Source organism: Dama dama, chromosome 23 (genome assembly GCF_033118175.1).
Source record: "Dama dama isolate Ldn47 chromosome 23, ASM3311817v1, whole genome shotgun sequence".
Taxonomy (NCBI): domain Eukaryota; kingdom Metazoa; phylum Chordata; class Mammalia; order Artiodactyla; family Cervidae; genus Dama; species Dama dama.
Genome location: NC_083703.1, coordinates 8,681,398 through 8,708,287, shown reverse-complemented (window position 1 = coordinate 8,708,287; position 26,890 = coordinate 8,681,398). Strand labels below are relative to the sequence as shown.

Genomic DNA, 26,890 nt, shown 5'->3' with positions numbered 1-26,890 from the left:
CATACATAATTGGGGCAGAAAAGAAATAAATACAATCTATAAGGTTTTCACCATCAAAGATGACAAAAATCCATTTCTTCTTAACCTCAGTTAACCAGTAGTGGAGCTAATCTGGGATTTATTACCGTATTTAATAATGATTAACTGGGAAGGAAGCCTTGATTCTTTGGCTTTGAGATTTTAGCTATTAAAAAAAACTCAGTTTACTTAGGAGTAGAATTTTGATGAAACATAGCAGCTCATTTTTTAAAATGAAATATTTATTGAACAAATATTGTTGAGTGCCCATTATATTCAGGTATTTTCCTGGAAACATAGTAGTAAACAAAAAAGCATCCTTGTACTCCTGGACTTACACACTAGCGGGGAAAATATTAAACAAGATAAATAAGACACAGACTATGTTTGTGGTAAGTGTTAGAAAGACATGTCAAGCTGGGAGGCTTTTAAGAAGTATGAGATCTCCAATGTGATGCGGGTCTCACTGAGAAAGTGACAGTTGAATACAGTTGGGAGGCTTATGGGAGGCAGGCAAGGATCCCAGGTGTGAAGAACAGCAGGAGCAAACACCTCCGGGCAGGAGAGAGCGTCCCCTGTGATGGAGGCGCAGTGGCAAACTCAGTCTCAGTGGGTCGCCGTGAAAAGTGGGGGACTGGACCTTGTGGGTTATTATCGGTCATAGTTAGGATTTGGGCTCTTCCCCTGAGGTGGGAGCCATTGGAGGCTAGGGAGCAGAGAACGGACGGTGTCTGGTTCACGTTGGAAGAGGTGACTCCCGCTGCTTTCTGAAAGGGGGCCAGCGTGGGAGCCTGTTGCCACTCGTGTGAACAAGCTCTATGAAATGGACTAGAACATAAGCCGTGCACAGGCAGTGAGCACCAGTTGGCTTCTGCGCCCATTTAAAGATGAAGCCAGCAGGGTCTGCCACTGGACTGAATGGAGGTGTGAGGGAACTGGGGAAGGCAGCGCTGAGAATGGGGCTGCTCTTTACCGAGGGGGGCAGGAAGGTGAGGAGCGAGGACCAAACTGGAGATGCCTATCTGAGAATCTCAGCAGATATATGCTAAAAACACAAACAAAACTGCAGGGACAGACGAGATCACTAAGAGATCTTTGTCTAAAGCCAGGAGAAAAGAGTTCCGAGGAGTTCCTATGTTCATAAGTCAGAGAAGTGAAGGACCTCACACAGGAGACTGAGAAATGGCCATACAGGTTGGTGGAGAACTAGGGGAGTGTCACAGAAACCAAGGAGAGAAACTCTCAATATTTCAAGGTGAAGAGGGCGATCCAGCTTTATCAGATCCTGCAGTCTGGGCCCATCAAGTTAGGTCTGAGGACAGACCATTGGATTTAGCATTTGGAAGGCATGGCTCACCTTGGGAAAGAGCCATTTCAGTACAGTGCTCAAGGCAAAAAACCTGAGTGGAGAGGGTTTAGAGAGAATGGAAGGACAGAATCTGAGGAAATAGGGACAGGCAAGTCTTCTAAAGAACTTTGCTGTGAATGAAAAGACGTGAAGTGACAGCTGGAGGGTGAGTTGGGTCTGGAGAATTATTCTCTGTCCTCTTCCTCCAGTGTAACCAGGGGCTTCACTTTATGTTTGGAACCGTTCACAGGTATTTTTCTACAGAATGAGTTGAGGAGAAGTGGCCCAACTCTTGAGTCCTGGGGTACCCCAACACTGAGTGGTTGGGGAGGTGAGGGAAAACCAGCAGAGGGAGCTGAGGTCTCGGTGTCAGGGCAGAAGAGAAGGGAGGTTCCCGTACAGCTGGAACTGAAGGGTGGCTTCTGTTGACATCTAGGATGAGCTGGCTTATGGCGTCCACAGTTTCCTTTATCGGAGGATGTCTGACCTTCACATGCTCACGTGCCCACCCAGCTCTAAGAGACATGGACTGGGCTGACGTTCGACCAGGCTCCTTTTTTCCAGAGAGCCACTCCTGGGACCAGCAGAGGCCAGGCTGGGAAGCCCTGCCCTCTCTCATTCCAGGATTTTCGTAGTTCTTTGGTGTCACATGGGTCAGATCAATAAGTCAGGAAGCAGATGGTTTCAATGAGAAGAACTTTCCTCAAAGAGTTTGTTGGTGGTTTTTATTTTTGCCACTCCCTAATTCCTCACTGACAGATCAACTGAAATTCTCAGGAAATAGTTTCATTAGACAAATAGTAGTTTCATTCTTTATGATAGTTTCAACATTAGCCTTTCATTTCTTTTCAAATACAAGATAGTCTTTTCAAGCTATAGTAAAAAAAAAAAAAAAATCCATGTTATCTGTCAGCTTACCAAGCAGAAGACTGTAAGTGACATTCTGGGTTTTCACTTACTACAAGTCATCCAGATGCTGAGGCTTCCCCAGCAGGTTTTCCAAGAAGAGGCCACCTGGTTGTCTTTACCGAGGAAATGGTGGCCCAGAGATTCCTCTGACAGAAGCAGAGGTAACCCCCCAGCGTCCATGCTCCCCAGGGGCCTGCCAGGCATGGCTGCATCTCCTCTGCTCAGTGCAACACCTCCTGCTCCCGTTGGAAGAAGTATCTGAAATACGAAGTTACTCTTATGAGGCCACACAGCTACTGGAGGTCGAGCCAAGATTCAGGCCAGGCGGTCTGAACCCCAGAACCAAAGCTTCTCACCAGGTAGTTGTCAGGAGAGGCCCAAGCTGGAGATGTATATTTGGGAATCTCAGCATAGGAGCGCTTTCGTGAAGCGAAGGACTGGATGAGATCGCTAAGGGAGTGACCACGGATGGGAGAGAAGGGGCAGAGTCCTGGGGAGTGCCTGTGCCGTTAGCTTGGGGGCGTGGGGGGCCTGCAAAGGGGACTGAGAAGTTGCATCCACAGAGGCTGAGGAGGCGCAGGTGAGCTTGGGGTCCTGGAGGCCAAGGAAGAGGGTGTATCAGGGAGAAGCTGCTGCCAGTGGGTCCCGTGTGGACAGCACAGTTACGTTGTTTGTTCTTTCTCGGCAATGCTCAGGAGTGGACTGGGAACACGGTCATGCCTCCCACAGGGGGTCTCCAAGTAAGAAAGGACCCAGGCCAATTCCTCAATAGGTTATGCTGCCGCATTAAACACCGACTAACTCCCTCTGCCACATAATTAAGAAAATACAGAAGAATGACAGGAGAAAAAGAGAGGTGACCCTGGCCCTGAATGAATCCTGGAGGGCTGTGAACTGCCCCACATTAACTGCCATCAGCGTGCTAATGGACTTCCTTCAGCTTCCGCAGTTGTGATCTTGTTTTTTTACACGGTTGTGATCATTTGGACTACGTGGAGTGACATGTTCCAATTTCTTCTTTTTTTAAATGAATTTTTAGCAAAAAAGTAGCCATGTTCCCATTTGCACGTTTAGAAAAGAAGAATGAAGACTGTTTTAAAAATCAGGGTGAAGGTCTCTAGAGTCTCAGATTAGCGTGATGGTGTCAGCAGTTTCCATGTCGTCTATAGGATGTGTCTACTGTCCCTTTTCCCTGACTGCCTCCCTCTTTATCCAAGAGGTAACCTAAGGCAGGCTCTGTTCCTGCGGACTTGGGGGTTCAAATCCTAGGTGTGGAAATCCAGCCTTTTGGCTCCCACCCGCAGATGTTCTGATGTAGATGTTCTAACACCGCTGTCTAAGAGGTCCACTCTTAAGTTAGGCTGGGTATAAAGGAAAGGCAATACAAGTCCTGGGACCAATTGGGCTTTCAGTTACTTGTTAGAAGTGCTGTTTAAAAAAAAAAAAATCTATAACTGAATTCTAGGAAAATTTAAACATGTGGGTTAAAAAAAAAAATTAAACAGCCTTTAGAGGGCTGTTCTAATGCAAAACTGTCTAAAATGTTCAAATCAGAAAGAACCCCCTATATAATTGAGTAAAAATTTTCATTTTGAGCTACAAAGATACTGAAACCCAGAGATCTAGTGATCCTGCCCTCTGCCCCAGTTCATCCTCAGCAGAGTTAAGGCTCAAATCCAGTTCTCTGAATCCCAGAATCAAACTGAAATTTGTTGGTAAAATGTGTGGCAGTAGCTTTTCTGAGCAAGCCCTATTTCACCCTGAGAAACTACTTAGTCATAAACCTCCTGTAGTGAGAGTTGTGTCTCTTCACAGAGCCTAATTTAGAATCTTTCATGGTAAGGCTTTGTGGGAGTAAAGAGAGCCCTAAATTTGGAGTCCAAAGGCTTTCATTCAAGGCTCAGTTTTTCCACTTCCTCTGGGACCATAAGCAAACCACATAACCATTCTGAGCCTGGCTTTCTTTCCACCTGAAAAATAGGTATAGTATACCTCTTTCTACCTTAGAGCGTATTTTTGAGGTGGTCTCATTGATGCAAAGGCACTATGGAAACTAAAGCATTATGTAAATATAGGGACTTCATATTTTTATTAAGATTTACAAGAAGCTAGTTTCATAAGGAACTAGCTTCCACATCCTACAAAGACCTAATCGCCTTCAGAGTGAGATCATGTGTGTTTCATTCTTCTGTCCCCTCCTAACAAGTACAGAATAAATATTTGTGATATAGTGTAGAGCTTTTATCACCTTTAGCAGAATGGAGTATCCATGATAATTCTCCATGTGAGTGGTGATATGACAGGTGCTGCGGGTTTTCCCTGTTTATGTGGATGCCTTCACAGGGCTTTTAAGCTAAAGGTAAGGGGCAGTGTTGTGTGATGTTGCCATTGACGGGTGGTGGTAAAAGAAGTAACAAACTTTGCCAGGAGACTAAAACAACATGCTGTTTTCATAAGACTGCATTTTCATCTTATGTTGAGGTTCCTTGAACATGATATTTCTATGTGAGAACAATAGAACATTTCCCATTATGTAGCCTTGTCTCAGGACTAATGATGAAATTTACTATAATGCTGTCTTTGTGCTTTGTCCACATTTGTCAGTGGTCTTTTACGGCGTCCTTGTTCTAAATGTAGAAAATCAGGTAGGGGGCAACATACACTAAAATGATTAACATATGGCATCAATTCCTCCATCTGTCGATATTTCTGATTTGTTAGGTGGAACTTAAGAATTACATCTTCAAATTGCTCTGGCATTGCTTTTAGTTTAAGACAGTCAGTGATGGGATAGAAGTAAAATGCTTGTTATTAGGTTCATTCACAGTGCATACAAGACCTAAAGGAAGTCAGTGTCAGAGAATGTGAAAACTTTGCAAGGTTTCTCTAGAGACTGTCCAACCCAGAGTCCTTGTTTTAGAGCCCTGAGATTTTCACTGATTTTCCTGATATCAGACAGGTTAGGGAAGTGAGCACCCAGATCTTTGACCTGTAGTTACATGGGGTTTTATTTTATAAAATATACACGTTATTCTGGATTATATTAAGCAGTTTCATGTGAAACTGTCAACTAGTTGAGTACATCTGCTTTCAGGATGAAGTCTCAAGACCAAACTCTATTTTTAGAGCCTTAAACTACATTCCAAGCTTTGATGCCTCACACAAAGAATACTCAGACAGAATATTCTTATTCACAAATTGTGGCTCCTTGAAAGACAGCTCTTGAAAGCGGTGGGGAGGGAATTTCTGGGAAAAGGACAGGGGTGGGAGTAGTGTCTCCTGACTCTACTCATTAACAGGGGGAATAAAAAAGCCCATAATAGAAACAAAGCAATAAAAAATAAAAATCAACCAAACACTTCCTCAGCTGTCCTCCCAGGCATCGGTCATTTAAGGTCTGTCACGTCCGTGCCAGTAAAAGAAGCGAGAAGCGACTAGTATCACCTCAGGTAAGAGTTCTCTATGTAAGGGCACACGGTGTGTGCAGCCAGTATGCCGGCTCCTGCCGCAACTCCCTGCATCCTGGGTAGCACGGTGACCGATGATGCAGAAGACAGGCCAGGCCTGCAGTTGAGCCATCGTGTATTCTACACAGTATACACATTGTTCTGGGTTGTATTAAGGAAGTTCATGTGATGCTGTTAATAGATTGAAAAATATATTTTACCTAGGACTCAACAATTTGAAAAATAAGGCAGAATTAATGAGGGAAAATGGGCGGGAAAGTTATATCTGGCTCTTCAAATTTTCATGATAAGCTATAAAATTGAACGTGAGACACCCTTGTCAGGAGGGAGAATGCCCTGCAAACAAGGTAGCCCTCCACCATCCTCTGAGTTGCTCAGTGTCATTCAGGCATCAGGACATGGCAGGCGTGCCAGGACCACAGCCCAGGCCCACTGTGACGCCGCTGCCTCCGCCACCTCTCCTGGAGAGGATGGTGTGCGTGCAGCTGTTGTGTAAGATGAGCACACAGATGGTGTCAGGTCACATGCCTTCTACGTTCTGTGTCCATCTTAGGAAGTACATAGACATTTTTATTTTCAGAGTTTTCGGGTTCACAACTTCAGTGTCATTTTGATCATTTTATTTGCACGTATCTCTTTAAAATGTTTATAACAAACTTACAAGCTATAATCAAAAGCCCTTAGCACATCTCTGCAAAAAAATGTATAACAAACTTACAAGCTATAATCAAAAACTACAAAACATAAAATTAAGAACTTTAAAATGCCTAATTTGCACTTTGCTCTCTTTCATTTCCCAAATCCTCATTAAAAAAAAAAAAAAATCCTCTATTTGCTTAGCAAATATACAGAGCCCCCTCCATGGGCCTGGTTGTCTTCTCGGGTCCTGAGGGAAGAGCAGTGAACAGATAAAACTCCTTGCCCTTCTGAGTTTTTGTCCCAAAGGAGGAGACAGGCAATGAACGAGATAGAGGAGCAAAGTAGATGGCTAGGTAGATATGGTAAAATGAAAGTGAGAGTCGCTCTGTCATGTCCGACTCTTTGTGACCCCATGGACTATACATCCATGGAATTCTCCAGGCCAGAATACTGGAGTGGGTAGCCTTTCCCTTCTCCAAGGGATCTTCCCAACCCAGGGATCCTGCATTGCAGGCGGATTCTTTACCAGCTGAGCCACCAGGGAAGCCCAAGAATACTGGGGAGTAGGTAGCCTCTCCCTTCTCCAGCAGATCTTCCCAACCCAGAAATTGAACTGGGGTCTCCTGAATTGCAGGCGGATTCTTTACCAGCTAAGCTATCAGGAAACTATAGATATGGTAAGGATACAGGAAACATGAGGTAGAGATGGTGTTGGTTGTGAAATGCTGGTGAGTGGCCGGTGTAACCCTTCTTGAAAAGGCGGCTTTGAGTACAGATCCGGCAGAAGTGAGCAACGAGTCACTTGGGCACTGGTGGGGGAAGAGCTTTCTGGGTAGTGAGAATCACACATGCAATGACCTCGAGGCAGAAACATGCCATGTGGTTGAGGAACAGCAAGGAGGCAAGTGGAGACAGAGAGGATGAGCGAAGGGAAGGGCAGGAGGATTTCAGCTCAGAGAACAAATGCAGCCTGCAACATATGGGGCACTGTTGCATTTTAGTCTATATCTGTTATGGACTGAATTCTGTCCCCACCAAATTCTTATCTGAAAGCTCTCTCCCCCACTGTGATTTTATATGGAGACAGGGCCTTTAAAGAAGTGATTAAGCTCAAACAGAGTTTTAAGAATGGGGCCCTAATCCAACAGGATGTCTTCGTAAGAAGAACAAATACCAGAGATTTGCACACACAGAAAACAGACCAGGTGACGATGCTGAGAGCAGACAGCTCCTTGTGAGCCACGCAGAGGGGCCTCAGAGGAAACCTGCCCTACTGACGCCTTGATCTTGGGCTTCCAGCCTCCAGAACTATAGGAAAATAATTCTGTTACAGAAGCCCTGGCAGACTAATACGCTCTCCTCACCCTCAGTCATCTATATGAAGAGAACATTCTGCTAGACAGTAAAACTGATCTTGAGCAAACTTTACTAGGTTAACTGACAACAATATTCACTTTGTGTCAGCCCCAAAGGAGCTAACTCATTCTGCAGGTACCATCTTTGACCTAAAACAGGTGAACCTAAAAATTAGTCATCCAAAACTCAACTATCAAGTCAGTCCAGCCAGTCTTATTCTTGTTGACAGTTTAAAAGCAGCTCTTACAATTCTCCGATTGTTGTCTTTTTTAACATAGAAGAGTTGACCTTTGGCTGGTGTGAATGAAAAAAATACTGTTCCTTCTATTTCCCTCTCTTTTCCCCCACCCAAAGTCATCCTCCCTCTATAATCTCTTTCTATATTTCTTTAACAAAACTGCCTTCTTAAATTCACAGAAATGATGAGGAGGAGATATTTGGCTGCTTTGGGTGGTTTATTATTCTGAACCCTGAAAAGGAAGTAAAAGAATCTAGTGTTTATCCTTCCTTTCTTATATGCACTTTGTTTTAGAATACCAAAAGTTGAGAAAGTTCTTTATAGAAGAATTCCAGCTATTTCTGTATCGACAGTAACAGAATCAGGAAACCACCTGTTAGTAACTCTCAAAATAACAGGGCCTAGGCAGTGATTATTAGTGGCTACTAAAACGGGCTAAGCAATGGACTCACTGCTGAAGCACACAGAAGTCAGTGCTATGGCACCAGCTTCTGAGAAAAGAAAAGCTTGTTGCAAGGGCAACTGGCAAGGGGCCAGAAAAAATGGTTTAAACTTGTCCCCCCATCTGGGATTTGGTCAGACTTTTCTTAGGGAGCGGAGGAGGTTGGTGTGTGGAAGCTCTGCTGGGGCAGGTTGTGATCTGAGGGCTCTGGGGCTTGGCCATTCATAGTAGGGTGTGGGAGAGGGGCTTCAGCACTGGATCTTCCTGGACAGCAGACCCTCCGCTTCTCAGAGGGCTCTAGAGTTCACCAGGTTGGCTCTAGAGTTCACAGAGTTGGGAAGGGGGAACAACTTTGGTTCCAAGTTGTCTGAGATCAAAAATCTCCTGCATGCTTCTGCTGCATGACTTGAGGTTTCATTCTGTTGTCCCTGGAAAATAACTCAGTATCTTGTTAGAAACAGGACAGGGCCAGTTTGGGGCTGGTTCTGTGCTTGCAAAACCATTAGGTAAAGGTTGAAGGGAGAGCCGTATGATGGAAGGATCAGGCTGCCACTGTCTGACCCCAATGGACCAATAGTAGTAACCCGCTGAGAGACAGCCACAGATGTTCAGGCCATCTGAGCACACGCCGTAGGCAGAACACAGCCCCACTAGTGGAAAACTACGACCAGAAAGTGCCCTTCCAAAGAAGGTAGCTGTGACTTTACTCTGGTGAGGAAATGCAAGGGTTGCCCAGGTTTTCAAGAGTAGCTAAAAATCAAGATGCTTTGTGTGTACCTTCTCTATTTAAAAATTTTTTCTATCATGTTTTGAAAAGTTGGAAATAACCACGTGGCTCAAACCAGACAAACTTGTCAGCTCTCCTTTCTGTAGGCTCAAGACATCCTTTTTTGTCCCACTGCTGTCCCGTTCTGTTTGCCTTCCAGTGTGTGGCCTCTGGAAAGTCTGCCCCACCTCCTTGATCCACATCCGTCCTCTGTCTCTTGACCTCCTGTGGTATTTGTGGCAGGATATCTGTGATATTGCGATTTATTGTAAAAAGTACATATTTGTTCTTCCTCCATGGTTCCTGACTCACAGCTCCCCACCCTTGGAACTTCTAAGTGAAAAAAGCGATAGGAGTATCTTTTTTTTTTTTTTCCATTTATTTTTATTAGTTGGAGGCTAATTACTTTACAATATTGTAGTGGTTTTTGCCGTACATTGACATGAATCAGCCATGGATTTACATGTGTTCCCCGTCCCGATCCCCCCTCCTGCCTCCCTCCCCATCCCATCCCTCTGGGTCTTCCCAGTGCACCAGCCCTGAGCACTTGTCTCATGCATCCAACCTGGGCTGGTGATCTGTTTCACTTTGATAGTATACTTGTTTCAATACTATTCTCTCAGAACATCCCACCCTCGCCTTCTCCCACAGAGTCCAAAAGTCTGTTCTGTACATCTGTCTCTTTTTCTGTTTTGCATATAGGGTTAGTGTTACCATCTTTTAAAATTCCATACATATGCGTTAGTATACTGTATTGGTGTTTATCTTTCTGGCTTACTTCACTCTGATAATGGGCTCCAGTTTCATCCATCTCATTAGAACTGATTCAAAGGTATTCTTTTTAATGGCTGAGTAATATTCCATTGTGTATATGTACCACAGCTTCCTTATCCATTCGTCTGCTGATGGGTATCTAGGTTGCTTCCATGTCCTGGCTATTATAAACAGTGCTGTGATGAACATTGGGGTGCACATGTCTCTTTCAGATCTGGTTTCCTTAGTGTGTATGCCCAGAAGTGGGATTGCTGGGTCATATGGCAGTTCTATTTCCAGTTTTTCAAGGAATCTCCACACTGTTCTCCATAGTGGCTGTACTAGTTTGCATTCCTACCAACAGTGTAAGAGGGTTCCCTTTTCTCCACACCCTCTCCAGTGTTTATTTCTTGTAGACTTTTGGATAGCAGCCATCCTGACTGGCATGTAATGGTACCTCATTGTGGTTTTGATTTGAATTTCTCTGATAATGAGTGATGTTGAGCATCTTTTCATGTGTTTGTTAGCCATCTGTATGTCTTCTTTGGAGAAATGTCTATTTAGTTCTTTGGCCCACTTTTTGACTGGGTCATTTATTTTTCTGGAAATGAGCTGCAGGAGTTGCTTGTATATTTTTGAGATTAATCCTTTGTCTGTTTCTTCATTTGCTATTATTTTCTCCCATTTTGAAGGCTGTCTTTTCACCTTACTTATAGTTTCCTTTGTAGTGCAAAAGCTTTTAAGTTTCATTAGGTCCCATTTGTTTATTTTTGCTTTTATTTCCAATATTCTGGGAGGCAGATCATAGAGGATCCTGCTGTGATTTATGTTGGAGAGTGTTTTGCCTGTGTTCTCCTCTAGGAGTTTTATAGTTTCTGGTCTTACATTTAGATCTTTAATCCATTTTGAGTTTATTTTTGTGTATGGTGTTAGAAAGTGTTCTAGTTTCATTCTTTTGCAGGTGGTTGACCAGTTTTCCCAGCACCACTTGTTAAAGAGGTTGTCTTTTTTCCATTGTATATTCTTGCCTCCTTTGTCAAAGATAAGGTGTCCATAGGTACGTGGATTTATCTCTGGGCTTTCTATTCTGTTCCATTGATCTATATTTCTGTCTTTGTGCCAGTACCATACTGTCTTGATGACTGTGGCTTTGTAGTAGAGCCTGAAGTCAGGCAGGTTGATTCCTTCAGTTCCCTTCTTCTTTCTCAAGATTGCTTTGGCTATTCAAGGTTTTTTGTATTTCCATACAAATTGTGAAATTATTTGTTCTAGTTCTGTGAAGAATACCATTGGTAGATTGATAGGGATTACATTGAATCTATAGATTGCTTTGTGTAGTATACTCATTTTGACAATATTGATTCTTCCAATCCATGAACACGGTATACATCTCCATCTGTTTGTGTCCTCTTTGATTTCTTTCATCAGTGTTTTATAGTTTTCTATGTATAGGTCTTTTGTTTCTTTAGGTAGATATACTCCTAAGTATTTTATTCTTTTTGTTGCAATGGTGAATGGTATTGTTTCCTTAATTTCTCTTTCTGTTTTCTCATCGTTAGTGTATAGGAATGCAAGGGATTTCTGTGTGTTAATTTTATATCCTGCAACTTTAGTATGTTCGTTGATTAGCTCTAGTAATTTTCTGGTAGAGTCTTTAGGGTTTTCTATGTAGAGGATCATGTCATCTGCAAACAGTAAGAGTTTCACTTCTTCTTTTCCTATCTGGATTCTTTTTATTTCTTTTTCTGCTCTGATTGCTGTGGCCAAAACTTCCAAAACTATGTTGAATAGTAGTGGTAAGAGTGGGTTCCCTTGTCTTCTTCCTGATTTTAGGGGAAATGCTTTCAATTTTTCACCATTGAGGGTAATGCTTGCTGTGGGTTTGTCATATATAGCTTTTATTATGTTGAGGTATGTTCCTTCTATTCCTGCTTTCTGGAGAGTTTTTTTTTTTTTTTTTTTATCATAAATGGGTGTTGAATTTTGTCAAAGGCTTTCTCTGCATCTATTGAGATAATCATATGGTTTTTATGTTTCAATTTGTTAATGTGGTGTACTACATTGATTGATTTGTGGATATTAAAGAATCCTTGCATTCATGTATGATCTTTTTAATATGTTGTTGGATTCTGTTTGCTAGAATTTTGTTAAGGATTTTTGCATCTATGTTCATCAGTGATATTGGCCTGTAGTTTTCTTTTTTGTGGCATCTTTGTCTGGTTTTGGAATTAGGGTGATGGTGGCCTCATAGAATGAGTTTGGAAGTTTACCTTCTTCTGCAATTTTCTGGAAGAGTTTGAGTAGGATAGGTGTTATCTCTTCTCTAAATTTTTGGTAGACTTCAGCTGTGAAGCCATCTGGTCCTGGGCTTTTGTTTGCTGGAAGATTTCTGATTACAGTTTCGATTTCCATGCTTGTGATGGGTCTGTTAATATTTTCTATTTCTTCCTGGTTCAGTTTTGGAAAGTTATGCTTTTCTAAGAATTTGTCCATTTCTTCCAAGTTGTCCATTTTATTGGCATAGAGCTGCTGGTAGTAGTCTCTTATAATCCTTTGTATTTCAGTGTTGTCTGTTGTGATCTCTCCATTTTCATTTCTAATTTTTTTATCTGGTTCTTCTCCCTTTGTTTCTTAATGAGTCTTGCTAACGGTTTGTCAATTTTGTTTATCTTTTCAAAAAACCAGCTTTTAGCTTTGTTGATTTTTGCTATGGTCTCTTTTGTTTCTTTTGCATTTATTTCTGCTCTAATTTTTAAGATTTCTTTCCTTCTACTAACCCTGGGGTTCTTAATTTCTTCCTTCTGTAGTTACTTTAGGTGTAGAACTAGGTTATTTATTTGACTTTTTTCTTGTTTCTTGAGGTAAACCTGTATTGCTGTGAACCTTCCCCTTAGCACTGCTTTTACAGTGTCCCATAGGTTTTGGGTTGTTGTGTTTTCATTTTCATTCATTTCTATGCATATTTTGATTTCTTTTTTGATTTCTTCTATGATTTGTTGGTTATTCAGAAGCGTGTTATTTAGCCTTCATATGTTTGAGTTTTTAATAGTTTTATTTCCTGTAATTGAGATCTAATCTTACTGCATTGTGGTCACAAAAGATGACTGGAATGATTTCAATTTTTTTGAACTTACCAAGGCTAGATTTATGGCCCAGGATGTGATCTATTCTGGAGAAGGTTCCGTGTGCACTTGAGAAAAAGGTGAAATTGATAAAAATGTCCTATAGATATCAATTAGGTCTAGCTGGTCCATTGTGTCATTTAGTTTGTGTTTCCTTGTTAATTTTCTGTTTAGTTGATCTATCCATAGGTGTGAGTGGGGTATTAAAGTCTCCAACTATTATTGTGTTATTGTTAATTTCCCCTTTCATACTCATTAGCATTTGCCTTACATATTGCAGTGCTCCTATGTTGGGTGCATATATATCTATAATTGTTATATCTTCTTCTTGGCTTGATCCTTTGATCATTATGTAGTGTCCTTCTTTGTCTCTTTTCACAGCCTTTATTTTAAAGTCTATTTTATCTGATATGAGTATTGCGACTCCTGCTTTCTTTTGGTCTCCGTTTGCGTAAAATATTTTTTTCCAGCCCTTCACTTTCAGTCTGTATGTGTCCCTTGTTTTGAGGTGGGTCTCTTGTAGACAGCATATATAGGGGTCTTGTTTTTGAATCCATTCAGCCAGTCTTTGTCTTTTGGTTGGGGCATTCAACCCATTTACATTTAAGGTAATTATTGATAGGTATGGTCCCGTTGCCATTTACTTTGTTGTTTTGGGTTCGCGTTTATACAACCTTTCTGCATTTCCTGTCTAGAGAAGATCCTTTAGCATTTGTTGAAGAGCTGGTTTGGTGGTGCTGAATTCTCTCAACTTTTGCTTGTTTGTAAAGCTTTTGAAATCTCCTTCATATCTGAATGACATCCTTGCTGGGTACAGTAATCTAGGTTGTAGGCTATTCTCTTTCATTATTTGAAGTATGTCCTGCCATTCCCTTCTGGCCTGGAGGGTTTCTATTGATAGATCAGCTGTTATCCTATGGGAATCCCTTTGTGTGTTATATGTTGTTTCTCCCTTGCAGCTTTTAATATTTTTTCTTTGTGTTTGATCTTTGTTAATTTGATTAATATGTGTCTTGGGCTGTTTCGCCTTGGGTTTATCCTGTTTGGGACTCTCTGGGTTTCTTGGACTTGTGTAGCTATTTCCTTCCCCATTTTAGGGAAGTTTTCAGCTATTATCTCCTCGAGTATTTTCTCATGGCCTTTTTTTTGTCTTCTTCTTCTGGGACTCCTATAATTCGAATGTTGGGGTGTTTCACATTGTCCCAGAGGTCCCTGAGGTTGTCCTCATTTCTTTTGATTCTTTTTTCTTTTTTCCTCTCTGCTTCATTTATTTCCACCATTTTATCTGATACCTCACTTATCCTATCTCTGCCTCTGTTATTCTACTGTTGGTTCCCTCCAGAGTGTTTTTGATCTCATTTATTGCATTATTCATTTTTAATTGACTCTTTTTTATTTCTTCTAGGTCTTTGTTAAACATTTCTTGCATCTTCTCAATCCTTGCCTCCAGGCTACTTATCTGTAACTCCATTTTGTTTTCAAGATTTTGGATCATTTTTATTATCATTATTCTAAATTCTTTTTCAGGTAGATTCCCTATCTCCTCCTCTTTTGTTTGGCTTGGTGGGCATTTTTCATGTTCCTTTACCTGCTGGGTGTTTCTTTGCCTTTTCATCTTGTTTAGATTGCTGTGTTTGGAGTGGCCTTTCTGTATTCTGGTGGTCTGTGGTTCCTTTTTATTGTGGAGGTTTCTCTCAATGGATGGAGTTGGACGATTGGCTTGTCAAGGTTTCCTGGTTAGGGAAGCTTGCGTCGGTGTTCTAGTGCATGGAACTGGATTTCTTCTCTCTGGAGTGCAATGGAGTGCCCAGTAGTGAGTTTTGAGATGGGTCTATGTGTTTGGTGTGACTTTGGGCAGGCAGACTGTATGTTGACGCTCAGGGTTATGTTCCTGCGTTGCTGGAGAATTTGTGTGGTATGTCTTGCTCTGGAACTTATTGGCTGTTGGGTGGTGGTTGGTTTCAGTGTAGGTATGGAAGCTTTTGGATGATCTCTTATTACTTAATGTTCCCTGTAGTCAGGAGTTATCTGGTGTTCTCAGGTTTTGGGCTTAAGTCTCCTGCCTCTGGGTTTCAGTCTTATTCTTCCAGTAGCCTCAAGACCTCTCCAACTTTACAGCACTGATAATAAAACTTCTAGGTTAATGATGAAAATATTCTCCACAGTAAGGGACACCCAGAGAGGTTCACAGAGTTACATGAAGAAGAGGAGAGGGAGGAAGGAGATAGGGGTGAGCAGGGGGAGAAAAAGGGGGACTCGAGGAGACAGAGATATGCAGTACTCTGTTCCCTAGGTATCCTCTGTAGCCCAGAACACCCACAGAGATCTGCAGAATTGGATTGAGAAGAGAAGGGGGAGGGAGGAAATAGAGGTGATCTGGGGGAGAAAAAGGAGAGTCAAAAGGGGGAGAGAGTAATCATCACACTCCTGAGTAAAAATGGGTACTGAATATTGGATTCTTAAATGTCCAAAATTGATATCAAATACTGAAAAACAAAGAATTAAAAATCTAGAGTAGAGGTTAGACTCTTAAAAATACAATATTAAAAACAGAAACACAAAAAATTTAAGAAATTTATATGAAGTTCACTTTAAAAATAGGGTCTTTTTTTTTGCAAGGTTATAGTGAAATAAAAATGAAAATTAAGGAGTAATAATAGAGGACTTTAAAAGAAAATAAAAGAAAAAAAAGAAAAAAATTTTTAATTAAAAAATAGTAAAAATATATGAAAATGAAAATTAAGGAGTAATAGAGGACTTTAAAAGAAAAAAAAAGAAAAAAAATTTTTTAATTAGAAAAATAGTAAAAATATATGAAAATGAAAATTAAGGAGTAGTAGAGGAGTAATAGAGGACTTGAAAAGAAAATAACAGAGAATGAAAATTAAGGAGTAATAAAGGAGTAATAGGGAATTTTAAAAGAAAATAAAAAGTATATAATTAAAAAAAAAAGAAAAAGAAAAAAATTTTAATCAAAAAAACAAAAAATAGTAAATATATATCTAGGAATTTCTCTGGAGCTGTTGTGGGCAGTGTGGGTTTGGTTCAGTTTCAGATAGCTCCTCATTCCAGCTTATACTTTTCGATATCTATAGGCCCCTTCTGGTGCAGTCGGTGTTAACTACAGGGATTTTAACCTGTTGCACCTGTCACTTCTGAAGTGGTTCCCTTTGTTTATTTGGCTTCTGTTTGCTGGTCTCTTCAGTGTCTAATTTCCGCCCTGACACAAGTGGGCAGAGGTGGTCTCTTGTTTAGGTTCGCTTGTTCAGTCATGCTGTGGGGAGGGAGGGGCGCTGCAGACAGATATCACTGGCGTGTGTGGGGAGCACTCACCGTGTTCTGGCCACACTGGGTTTGCCCCCGCTCACGGCGTGTGTGTTTTCCCCGTCTACACTGCTCAGGCTCCAGGCTGCTCTATAGGGAGCAGGCCCTGTGTTGCAGTCCCAGTTTTTGGGTACTCCACAAAAGCGCAGACTCAGTTGGGGCTGTGTTTTGTGCCTTCCCCGCCGAGCAGCTCAGGCCGCCAGGAGCTTGACGGACACACTCTCCCCCGGGGTGGTGCGCCTTCTCCCCTCCGCGATCCCAGCCTCAAGTTTCCGCGCGCAGGTCGGGTATGCCTTGTGTCTGTTCTGGGGAGCTGGCCTCTAGCTGCGACCCTCCTGGCGGATGTCAACCATCCAGAATCTCAGAAAGTCTTTGGTTAGAAACTGGGAACCTGTTTGCCGTTTGGTAGCCGGTGCCGTCTCTGGGGCCGCATCTGCCCCCCCGCCCCGCCCCCCCCCCCTCCCCCCCCCCCCCGCCCCGCATGCGCCTCCTGCCTCTGGCGGGGGATCGGCCGGTCCGCCGCCGGCTAGCTCTTCTCTGGAATTGCTCAGTCCTTCCTTTGTTCCTAAGCACTGCTGCCCACTCCCCTCCGTTCAGGCCCCACTTGCTGACGGCGGATACGAGCGTCTGGGGTACTTTTCTGCTGGGAGTTGCTTTTAGGCATGTAATCTGTGGGTTTTATTTATTTTTCCTCCCGGTTACGTTGCCCTCCTAGATTCGAAAACTTCCCCCAGACCCGAGACCAGTCTCCATCCCTAACTCTTTTGACTCTTTTGCCTCTCTTTTTATCTTTTATATTTTGTCCTACCTCCTTTTGAAGACAATGGGCTGCTTTTCTGGGTGCCTGATGATCTCTGCTAGCGATCAGAAGTTGCTTTGTGGAGTTTGCTTAGCATTCAAACATTCTTTCGATGAATTTGTAGGGGAGAAAGTGGTCTCTCTGTCCTATTCCTCCACCATCTTAGCTCCTCTAGGAGTATCTTTTGTTATAGTATTTGATCTTTAGTCTTCAGTCTCGCTTCAGAGACATAAAGGTGAAATGAGTATCTTGTTATTCACAGCAAGACCCTTTCAACCATACCTGAGTTTATTTTAATGAGGTGGCTTTTGGAAAACCCCAAGATAACCTAAGACTGGGGTCTAGTTACCAGGGGAACCAACCATATGGGTAGAGGGTTGGAAATTTCAGCCCCACCCCCTGACCTATGGGGAGGGGAGAGGGGCTGGAGGTTGACTTCAGTCACCAGTCACCAATAATTCAATTATTCATACCTATATAATGATGCCTCTGTAAAAATCCCAGAATTGCAATGTTCTGAGGGCTTCTGAGAATATGAATGTGGAGATTTGGGGAGACTGGTGCCTTCAGAGAAGGCATGGAAGGCTCCAAGCCTCTGCCTACCTTCCTTACCTATGTATCTATTTTATCTGGCTGTTCCTGAATTATATCCTCTTGCAATAATGTAAACTATTTTCCTGAGTTTTGTCAGTTGCTCTAGCAAATTAATCAAACCCGAGGATAGGGTGGTGGGAATCTCCTACTTACAGCTGATTTATAGCTGGGGCGAGAAGTGCCGTTGACCATCTGGACCAGCGATTGGCATCTGGACTTATGGGGAGGAGGTCTGTGTGACTGAGTTCTTAACCCATGGGGACTGACTATCTCCTGGTAGATAGTGTCAAGACTGAGTTAAAATGTAGGACAATATCCACAGTTTGCCTGTGTGCTAAGTCACTTCAGGTGTGTCAAACTCTTTGCGACCCTATGGACTGTTGCCCATCAGGCTCCAGCAAGAATACTGGAGTGGGCTGCTATGCCCTCCTCCAGGGGATCTTCCCAACCCTGGAATTGAACCTGTGTCTTTTACATCTCCTGCATCGGCAGACAGATTCTTTACCACTCTTGCCACCTGAAAGTGAAAGTCACTCAGTCGTGTCTGACTCTTTGCGACCCCATGGACTATACAGTCCATGGAATTCTCCAGGCCATAATACTGGAGTGGGTAGCCTTTCCCTTCTCCAGGGGATCTTCCCAACCCAGGGATTGAACCCAGGTATCCTGCAATGCAGGTGGATTCTTCACGAGCTGAGCTATAAGGGAAGCCCAAGAATACTGGAATGGATAGCCTATCCCTCCTCCAGCGGATCTTCTTGACCCAGGAATTGAATTGGGGTCTCCTGCATTGCAGGCATATTCTTTACCAACTGAGCTATCAGGGAAGCCCCTTGTCATTTGGGAAGCCCCCATTATCCACAGACTTGAGTTAACTGCTTGCTGGTGTTGGAAAACGCACATTGGAGTATTGTAAACTCTTGGTGTATGATCATGTGCCTTTGCTAATGGTTTTCTGATCATTTTATATGGCCTTACTTGTCTTCCCAACAACATAACATGTTCTTAAAAGGAAATTTTCCAGTATTCTATCACTTTGGTTTCCTCTGTAGCACCCAAGCATGTTGAGCTGATTGTTTTTGAGCCTTAGAAGATTAGTGATACAGCAGACTGGTATATAACAAAGCCCTTAGTAGTTAGTAAATACGCAGCAATTGTTAATTGTTGTATCAGTGACAGCAGAACAGCAGCATCAGAGTATTGGCCAAACAGTGTCCATTTTCTTCAGTGTTACCTTTTAGCATGCAGCTAATTTTTCATTAAAATATCTCATCCTATTTTTGAAGAATATCAAACATTTCAAATAGAATTTTCTCATTCTGGGATGTCAAATAATCTGTCAGATTGTCCTGTGTGATGTTTTGTGTTTGACAATGCTGTGTGTGTTTGAATAACAAGAATCTAACAGTTACTGGCATGTGCTCTCATTGCATCAGTGTCTCGTACAGTCCTTGTCAACCTGATGACAAATGTTGCTATCCCCATTTTAGAGATGGGGGCCCGAGAAGTTAAGTAACCAGCAGAAGTTACACAGAACATACGAAGCCTGGGTGGAATCATTGTTGGTTAAGATAGCTCCAGCTGCTATAACAAGAAACCCAAGAATATATATGTATAATTGTTTAAACACAATGAGAAGCATGTTTCTCATTCACATAAAATACAACTTGGAGTTTCTGATTAGCAGAGGACTCTCTTCCAAACTATAATTCAGGGTCCCAGGTTTCTTACATCACATAGGCCTCAGGTCATCAGAGAAAGCACAAGGAGAGTGGTTTATAAGATGAAGAAGCCTGATTGGTTTATAAGCCTGATTGCAATCATGAAGCCACACTGAAGTGACTGCAAAAGGAGGCTGGGAGATGTAGTCCAGTGTTGTGTCCAGGAAGAAGAGTGGCCCAGAATCCAAGGTGCTCTGGATTCTTAGTCAGTGACTGATGAAAAAAACTTGTTTTTGTTTTCTTAAAAAAACAGAAACCAAACTCTCAGAATTATGAAACCAATGAATAAAACATTTCCAAGAGCTTTGTTTTTTTCTTGAGCTATTAATATGTCTGTCTATATTTTATTTTCCTGACCCCACCAAAGGAGGATAAACTTGTCTAAGAGAATCTTCCTTCCTTGACTGCTGTGGCAGATCTCAAGCAACTCTCTGGCGAGTGGAAAGATGGATTAAAATATAACCACTAAATAGAGGCTTTGAGACTTTCAAAATTAAATTGTGTGCTTGTAGTATTCCTGGAAACCACAAAAAAGCAGTCACTAAGGTGGTCTTAAAAGATTTAAAGACATGAGTATGAATGATAGGAAGTCTCGGCTACTACTTAGATTGTGATTAGGACATCAAACAATTATATAATTTCTGTATTATATTTTTCTTTTTCTCATTTTGAAGTCTTCAGGGTAAATATGTTATTATACAATGCTTTTGGTTTTAATAAAAAAAAAAAAAGCAACCCTAATATTATTGGCTTTGAATAGACAGTCTATAAAGTGATAGTTCTTCTAGGAGTGTTAACCTCAAGGATCTGTCTGGCCATTCAGGGAATTATTAAGAAAGCAGAGAATTCTAACTCTAAGGCCGTTGGGTTCCATTAGTGTGGAGCCATTAGCATCTTCAGAATCTAAGGTTCTATCTCCATTCTAACACCATAATCACTCGCAAAGTGGGGAAATGGAACCTGTCCATGCTTCTTAAATATCTATTTAAAAACAATCTTCACTGTAACAAATTAGTGTGACTGACTTTTTAACCAAACTGACTGGTCACATGAATGAAAACGCTTGAGATTCTTTGTACATAAACATAGCCCCGAAGGGTATATTCTAGTCACTTTTCCACTCAGTGAACATTTCTAGAATATGCTTGTGTCAGACACTCTGACAAGTTCAGGGAACGCAAAGGAGTGTGTGCAAGACGAACTCTCGCCTTCACTGGGCTTTCAACTGCAGAGACTCAAAAATTCCAAACAAACCAAAACCTGAACAGTTGCATCGAAAACCGTGAAATGCTCAGCTGGGGGTTGTAGGAGCTAGAAGAAGAGCTTCTAGATCGAGGGGAGGGTCCCGTAAAGGTCCTCTTTCCTGGAGAAAGAACTGAAGAGGCTACGAGACATGGAATCCTTGTTAGAGCGGTGTGTGAGTGGGAATGGAGGGAGAAGACCCAAAACGCCGCTGCTTTGGTGTCTGCTGTTTTCACGTGTCATTTCTCGTAGTTCTGAATTCCAGTACAGTACTTTGCTACTTTGGTTTTAAAGATACGGTGTTAAGTTCTTACACTTGTAGGACACACTCGAGTCTGCACAGTCCTTATACACTCTGTAAAATACTTTGCTGCACTTTAAAATGCTGACATGCAAGTTCATTGTAGACAGTGGTCTATTTTTAGGCTTGAGGAATTCAAGCCCACTTCTCCAAAAGAATTTTTAGAGATAAACACTCATATAAAATATTCTCTTAAACAGCCCCCACTGTTTATAATGCCATTTGATGCTCTGTTGAAATCTCCACAGAAAGCATCAAATACATCTTGGCTCTAACTTTTCCAGGCCAAGGTCATATTTTCTGATGAGTTTGAAGATCATGTTGACGGATGAAACTGGTGAAGTGTTGACATATATTTGGATGATTAATCATTTTATTCCTCTCAACACCAAAATCATGCCCAGTGTGTTTTGTAATTGACTCGGTGATAATTTCAGAAAGAGATAATCCTGAGAAGTTAATCTTAACAGCTTGTTTGTCTGAGTGAGCATTTCTGTGTACAGCTCAATTTATATAAATCTCAATGTATTTTTAAATTATTTTGCCCATGTATCATTAATAAATATCTCAAGACCATTGTCATCTTTTCAAATTCCTTTTTCTCTTCCTTCCTAACTCTCCTTGATACTTTGTGGTTTAGCTCAGTTTATTTACATGTTTTTCTGTCATAAGCTTGGCGGGGCTGGGAGTGTTAGAAGTGAGTTTGGATTGGCCATTTGTGTTTCTGTAGATCTCAAGGGATTGTTATCAAGTTCCCTGGCCTCCTAGTTTCTTCCTTCTAATTCTGGGTCTTTTTCGTACTCAAAAGAAAATCAATTGCTTTAAGACAGACATCCCCCTGGTCAACTTACAGGCTGTCTGCTTGGACATGTGGTCACTCTTTGATCTTTTAAAAATTAATTTATTCTCTGGTGCCTGGCCTGCCAGGAAGTCTCATTGGGTTCTCTCTGTATCTCCAGGAAACATGAGGATAAATTTTCCTCTGAACTTCTCTTTTAGGGACAGATATCTTAAGTAATGTGATTGGAAATTTTCAACCTATTTGTGAACAGAACCTGGTGTTAATGTTTCTCCATTGGGGTCTGCACTGTGGATTCATTCCAGCCACTAATGCCATCTTCTAGAATACAGTTCTAGACCAGGAAGAAAACTGTCATTTCTGCTTTCTTCTTTTGTTAAAATTGTGCTAAAACATATATAACATCTATAGGGTCGCAAAGAGTTGGACATTCCTGAAGCAGCTTAGCACTCACGCACACATGCATACACAACATGAAATTTACCATTGTAACCATTTCAGGTGTACTAGGCAGTGGCACTTACCTAGATAGCATATTAAAAAACAGAGACATTACTTTGCCAACAAAGGTCCATCTGGTCAAGGCTATGATTTTTCCAGTGGTCATATATGGATGTGAGAGTTGGACTGTGAGGAAAGCTGAGCACTGAAGAATGGATGCTTTTGAACTATGGTGTTGGAGAAGACTCTTGAGAGTCCCTTGGACTGCAAGGAGATCCAACCAGTCCATCCTAAAGGAGATCAGTCCTGGGTGTTCATTGGAAGGACTGATGCTGAAGCTGAAACTCCAATACTTTGACCACCTGATGTGAAGAACTGACTCATTTGAAAAGACCCTGATGCTGGGAAAGATTGAAGGCAGGGGGAGAAGGAGATGTCAGAGGATGAGATGGTTGGATAGCATCACCGACTCAATGGGCATGAGTTTGAGTGAACTCCCAGAGTTGGTGATGGACAGGGAGGCCTGGCATGCTGCAATTCATGGGGTCGCAAAGAGTTGGACACAACTGAGCGACAGAACTGAACTGAACTGATGCAGTGGCACTTAGTACATTTACCTTGTTGTGCAACCATCACCCCCCTCCATCTCCAGAACTTTTCACCTTCTCAGACTGAAACTGTGCCCGTTAATGAATGACTCCCTAATTCTGCCTCCCTCCAGCCCCTGGCAACCACCATCCTGCTTCCCATCTCTGAATTTTGACTTCTAGGTGCCTCATACAAGTGGAACCGTGCAATATTTGTCCTTTTGTGTCTGGCTTATTTCACTGAGCTTCCCCGGTGGCTCAGAGGGTAAAGCGTCTGCCTGCAATGTGGGAGACCCAGGATTGATCCCTGGGTCGGGAAGATTCCCTGGAGAAGGAAATGGCAGCCCACTCCAGTATTCTCTCCTGGAGAATCCCATGGATGGAGGAGCCTGGTAGGCTACAGTCCATGGGGTCGCAGAGTCGGACACGACTGAGTGACTTCACTTCACTTTATTTCACTGAGCTTAGTGTCTTCAGAGCTGACCCATGTTGTGCCATGTGTCAGAATGTCAGTTCTTTTTTTTTTTCCTTAGGCCCTTGATGGCTATCCATTTTATTATTTTTTTTTAATTTTTTTTTTCATTTATTTTTATTAGTTGGAAGCTAATTACTTCACAACATTGCAGTGGGTTTTGTCATACATTGACATGAATCAGCCATGGAGTTACATGTATTCCCCATCCCAATTCCCCCTCCCACCTCCCTCTGTCAATTCTTTTTAAAGCTGAATATTCCATTGTATGTCCAGACCATGTTTTGCTTATTGATATCTTGATGGACATTGGGTTGCTTGCTTCTACGTTTTGGCTATTGTGAATAAAGCTGTTATGAGCCTTGTGTACAAATATCTGAATCCCTGCTTTCACTTATTTTGGGTATATGCTGTGATGTGGAATTGTTAGATCATATGATAATTCTATGTTTAATTTATTGAGGAACCACTATATAGTTTTCCACCTTCTTGATCCCTATTGTAATCACATGACCATATCCTGGCTGAAGAGGGTGAGATGCGGGATGAAGGGGCCTAAGGGGCTTCTTTCTCCAGGATTGTCTTTGGTTAGAATGTTCCTTTTAATTGATGAATGATGCCTGAGGAAAAAATTCTTTGGCTTCATGCTAATGAATTCCTGAAAGAAGAAAATGCCCCACAGCACTGAGCTGTGGGAATTGGGATTTGAGCCTTAGGCGGCTGGTTGTGAGGAGTGCTGCTGGGTAGCAGACTCAGATGCTGCGTTGTCTTCAAAATCCTCCCTCTCGGTTAATGAGACACCAACAAGAAACAGCAGTCCATGAGCGTGTCTTACTGTGGACTTCCCAGTATAATGCATCTGTACTTATAAGATACCCCCAGGTACGACCCTCAGATGCAAGCAATAATGAGGCCAGACTCTGGGACATGGTGCCAGAGGTGTGGGTATGGCGGATGAGCTCAGGGATAACCCCCTCCCAGGAGATGCCACAGTGCCTGCCGTGCGCAGATCTCCACCCCAGAGCTAACAGACCTCCGTCCCACAGGTTACAGGTGGCTTCCTGCCTTGCACACACAAACACTCGGTACCCAGAGAACATTTTCTGTTTTCCAGAACTTTCCAAATTGCTGACTATGACAGTTGCTCTCACAGGACTTGTGCAGTGAGACCTAAGAATTAAAATCAATTAGCCTCCGTGTTGTTCCAGCTAAAGCACGTGCTTGCGTCATCTTTGGTTGCGCAAGAGGATGTCACCCCGACCCCAGCCGTGGCCACCTCCCCAGCTGCATCCAGCGACTGCACTCTGGGACTTGAGCTCCCCTCGGTTCAGTCCTTAGGAAAAGCTTGTGTAGAGAAGCAGAATCAGAGAGGATTATCTGAAGGATATACAGTCCCTCTGTTCTTCTTAGAAACTCCAACATTTATCTATCCCTGGATTAAGAGAGATCATCCAAAAAAAAAAAAAAAGGAATTCCTGGCTGACCCCTCACGGAAGACATTTGCCTGCTGGCCTCCTTTGCGTGATGCTGTAATACACAGCCTTACAAAGCCCCTTGTTCTCCGACCGCAGTCTTCACCCGTCCGCCGTATGCGGTACCTGCTGCGGGTAAGGCCCTGCAAGAGGGGTAGCTCCCCGGACTCCACGCCAGGAAGTCTCCTCCTCCGAGCCGTTGGTCCGTGTGATCCCATCCTCCCACCTGGACCCCTGTCTGCTCGTTGCCCCCGGAAGCTCCGAGACGAGGCAGCCCTCTGCCTCCAGCGCAGGGGCAGAGCTCAGGCTCGATTTTGTGTGAACTCATGCCTGTCTTTAACTTACTTTGTACGTTCTTCTTTTTCTTTTTTTCATTCCCTCACTTAGGTGAGGTTGTTGAGTGGTCTAATTTTTGTAAGCTGCTTAACTCTGAAGGAGTAAACACGAATCAGGTGTTCTCAGTTTTGAATGTTTAGAGGACAACATGTATATCAATTGCCAGTTTCGGGTAACTGGAATATGCGCGGTATAGTTGGCTTGAAAACCATTCTTGTTCTGAGTATGACTAAGCCCTAAGCTCCATGCTGTCCCGATCTCGGAACCTTCCCCAGCCAGTGCTGTGCTTGGCATGTAGTAGGTGCTCAGTTAACATCCCCTAAGATGTGAACAAACAGGATCTGTCCGCCCCTGAGTTACCCACCAGCACAGCCTGGAGATTCTCGGAGCAAAGAGAAGCCAAGATTCTCTGGTGTGTTCTACCCCTTCGTCGCACGTGGAGGGGAGGGAACACAGCTGGCGCCTCTAACAGTCTTGTCTCCTCCTCCGCAGACTCATATTTCCAGACTCCCTCCCGGCGCGGTGGCCGGACAGTCCGTGGCCATTGAAGGTGGGGTCTGCCGCCTGGAGAGCCCGGTGAGCTGAGCCTTCCAGCGGAACCCGGAGCGTCGAGGGCACCACCGAACCCGAGCTCCACGGGGTTCTAACGAAGTTGGATGTTTTCCCTTCCTCATTTCATAACTTCTGTCGCAGCCTCTTGCGTCCGTCGCGACACTAGTGCTGCTGTAGTTAGCGCTTGGCGACACGCGGGTCTTGGGCGGGCGAGTGGGACGCTGTGTGTGTGTGAGTGTGTGTGCGTGCGTGTGCTCGCTTCTTCAATGAATTAGAAACTCCTTCTTATTATGTAACCTCAGACCAGGAATGATTAAATCATCTTCCCAAAATGTGTGCTTTAACTGTTTACAGGTAAAACCTAAAGTTACAGGAAACGGTTGATTTCACAAAGCGGTACAGACTGTGTTGATGTAACATGTAATGTGTCTGAAACTGCAGAGGAAGTCTGCTTGTTGCAGTGATTGACAGTGGCGTGCTCCTGATCACAGTGCTAGGAACCAAGTGTTTTTATTTGTTAGCCAGTTTAAGTGGATCCTGTGGTGACTTAAACTGCTGTTCTCATCCCTCATATGGGGCATTTTTCTTTAACAAAGAATGGTTTCAGTGAAACAATCTAGCAGAGAATTAAGGTCAGAACCTTTTTAAATAATAGTCTTATTGATAAAGTTTGTACTTCCTTCCTCAAGCTTTTCTAAGCTTAAATCCTGCATAGCTTCGAGCTGTGTGTACTGTATTATGAAAGACTATGTAAAGAGAACATACAGTAATGCAGTCCTTAATCTGTGTATAATGGAATGTTATTTACAATGTAACACTGTAAATAAGAAAGCAAAATTTATGGGAAAATTCAATATTATCTTTGTTTCTTGTTTAAATATATTTTTAAGATAAAAGGCACAAAAATAAAAGAAGCATATTACTGGATATAGGTGTGTGATTCTCCTCTGACTAATAAATTATCTTTTGAATCCTAGAGTGGAGAGTTGTTTTTTATTTTGTTTTTAAAAAGTTTAATTTTTCCAGAAATCATATGCCAGATCATATTTCCAGAAGTCGTATGCCTCTAGCTGTGCTTCTAATTGTTCAAAATCCAGTTTTATCTCTTTGTTATTAGACTGGACACCAGCAAGATGAAAGATGAACTTAGTGCATGATTGTGTGGTCAGTGTAGAAGTCCCTAAAATTTCCA

General features: G+C 42.5%; 1 protein-coding gene across 3 annotated transcripts in view; it reads left to right on the top strand.

The window, feature by feature from the left end:
* Positions 1-26,674, top strand: part of TASP1 (taspase 1) — a 251,016-nt gene extending 224,342 nt beyond the window's left edge. For all 3 annotated transcript variants that reach the window (XM_061125956.1, XM_061125955.1, XM_061125961.1), the window contains one exon: positions 25,639-26,674. In XM_061125956.1, the coding sequence (XP_060981939.1) occupies positions 25,639-25,731 (93 nt within the window). In that variant the 3' untranslated portion in view covers positions 25,732-26,674. The remainder of the gene's footprint in view (positions 1-25,638) is intronic.
* Positions 26,675-26,890: the final 216 nt, after the last annotated feature.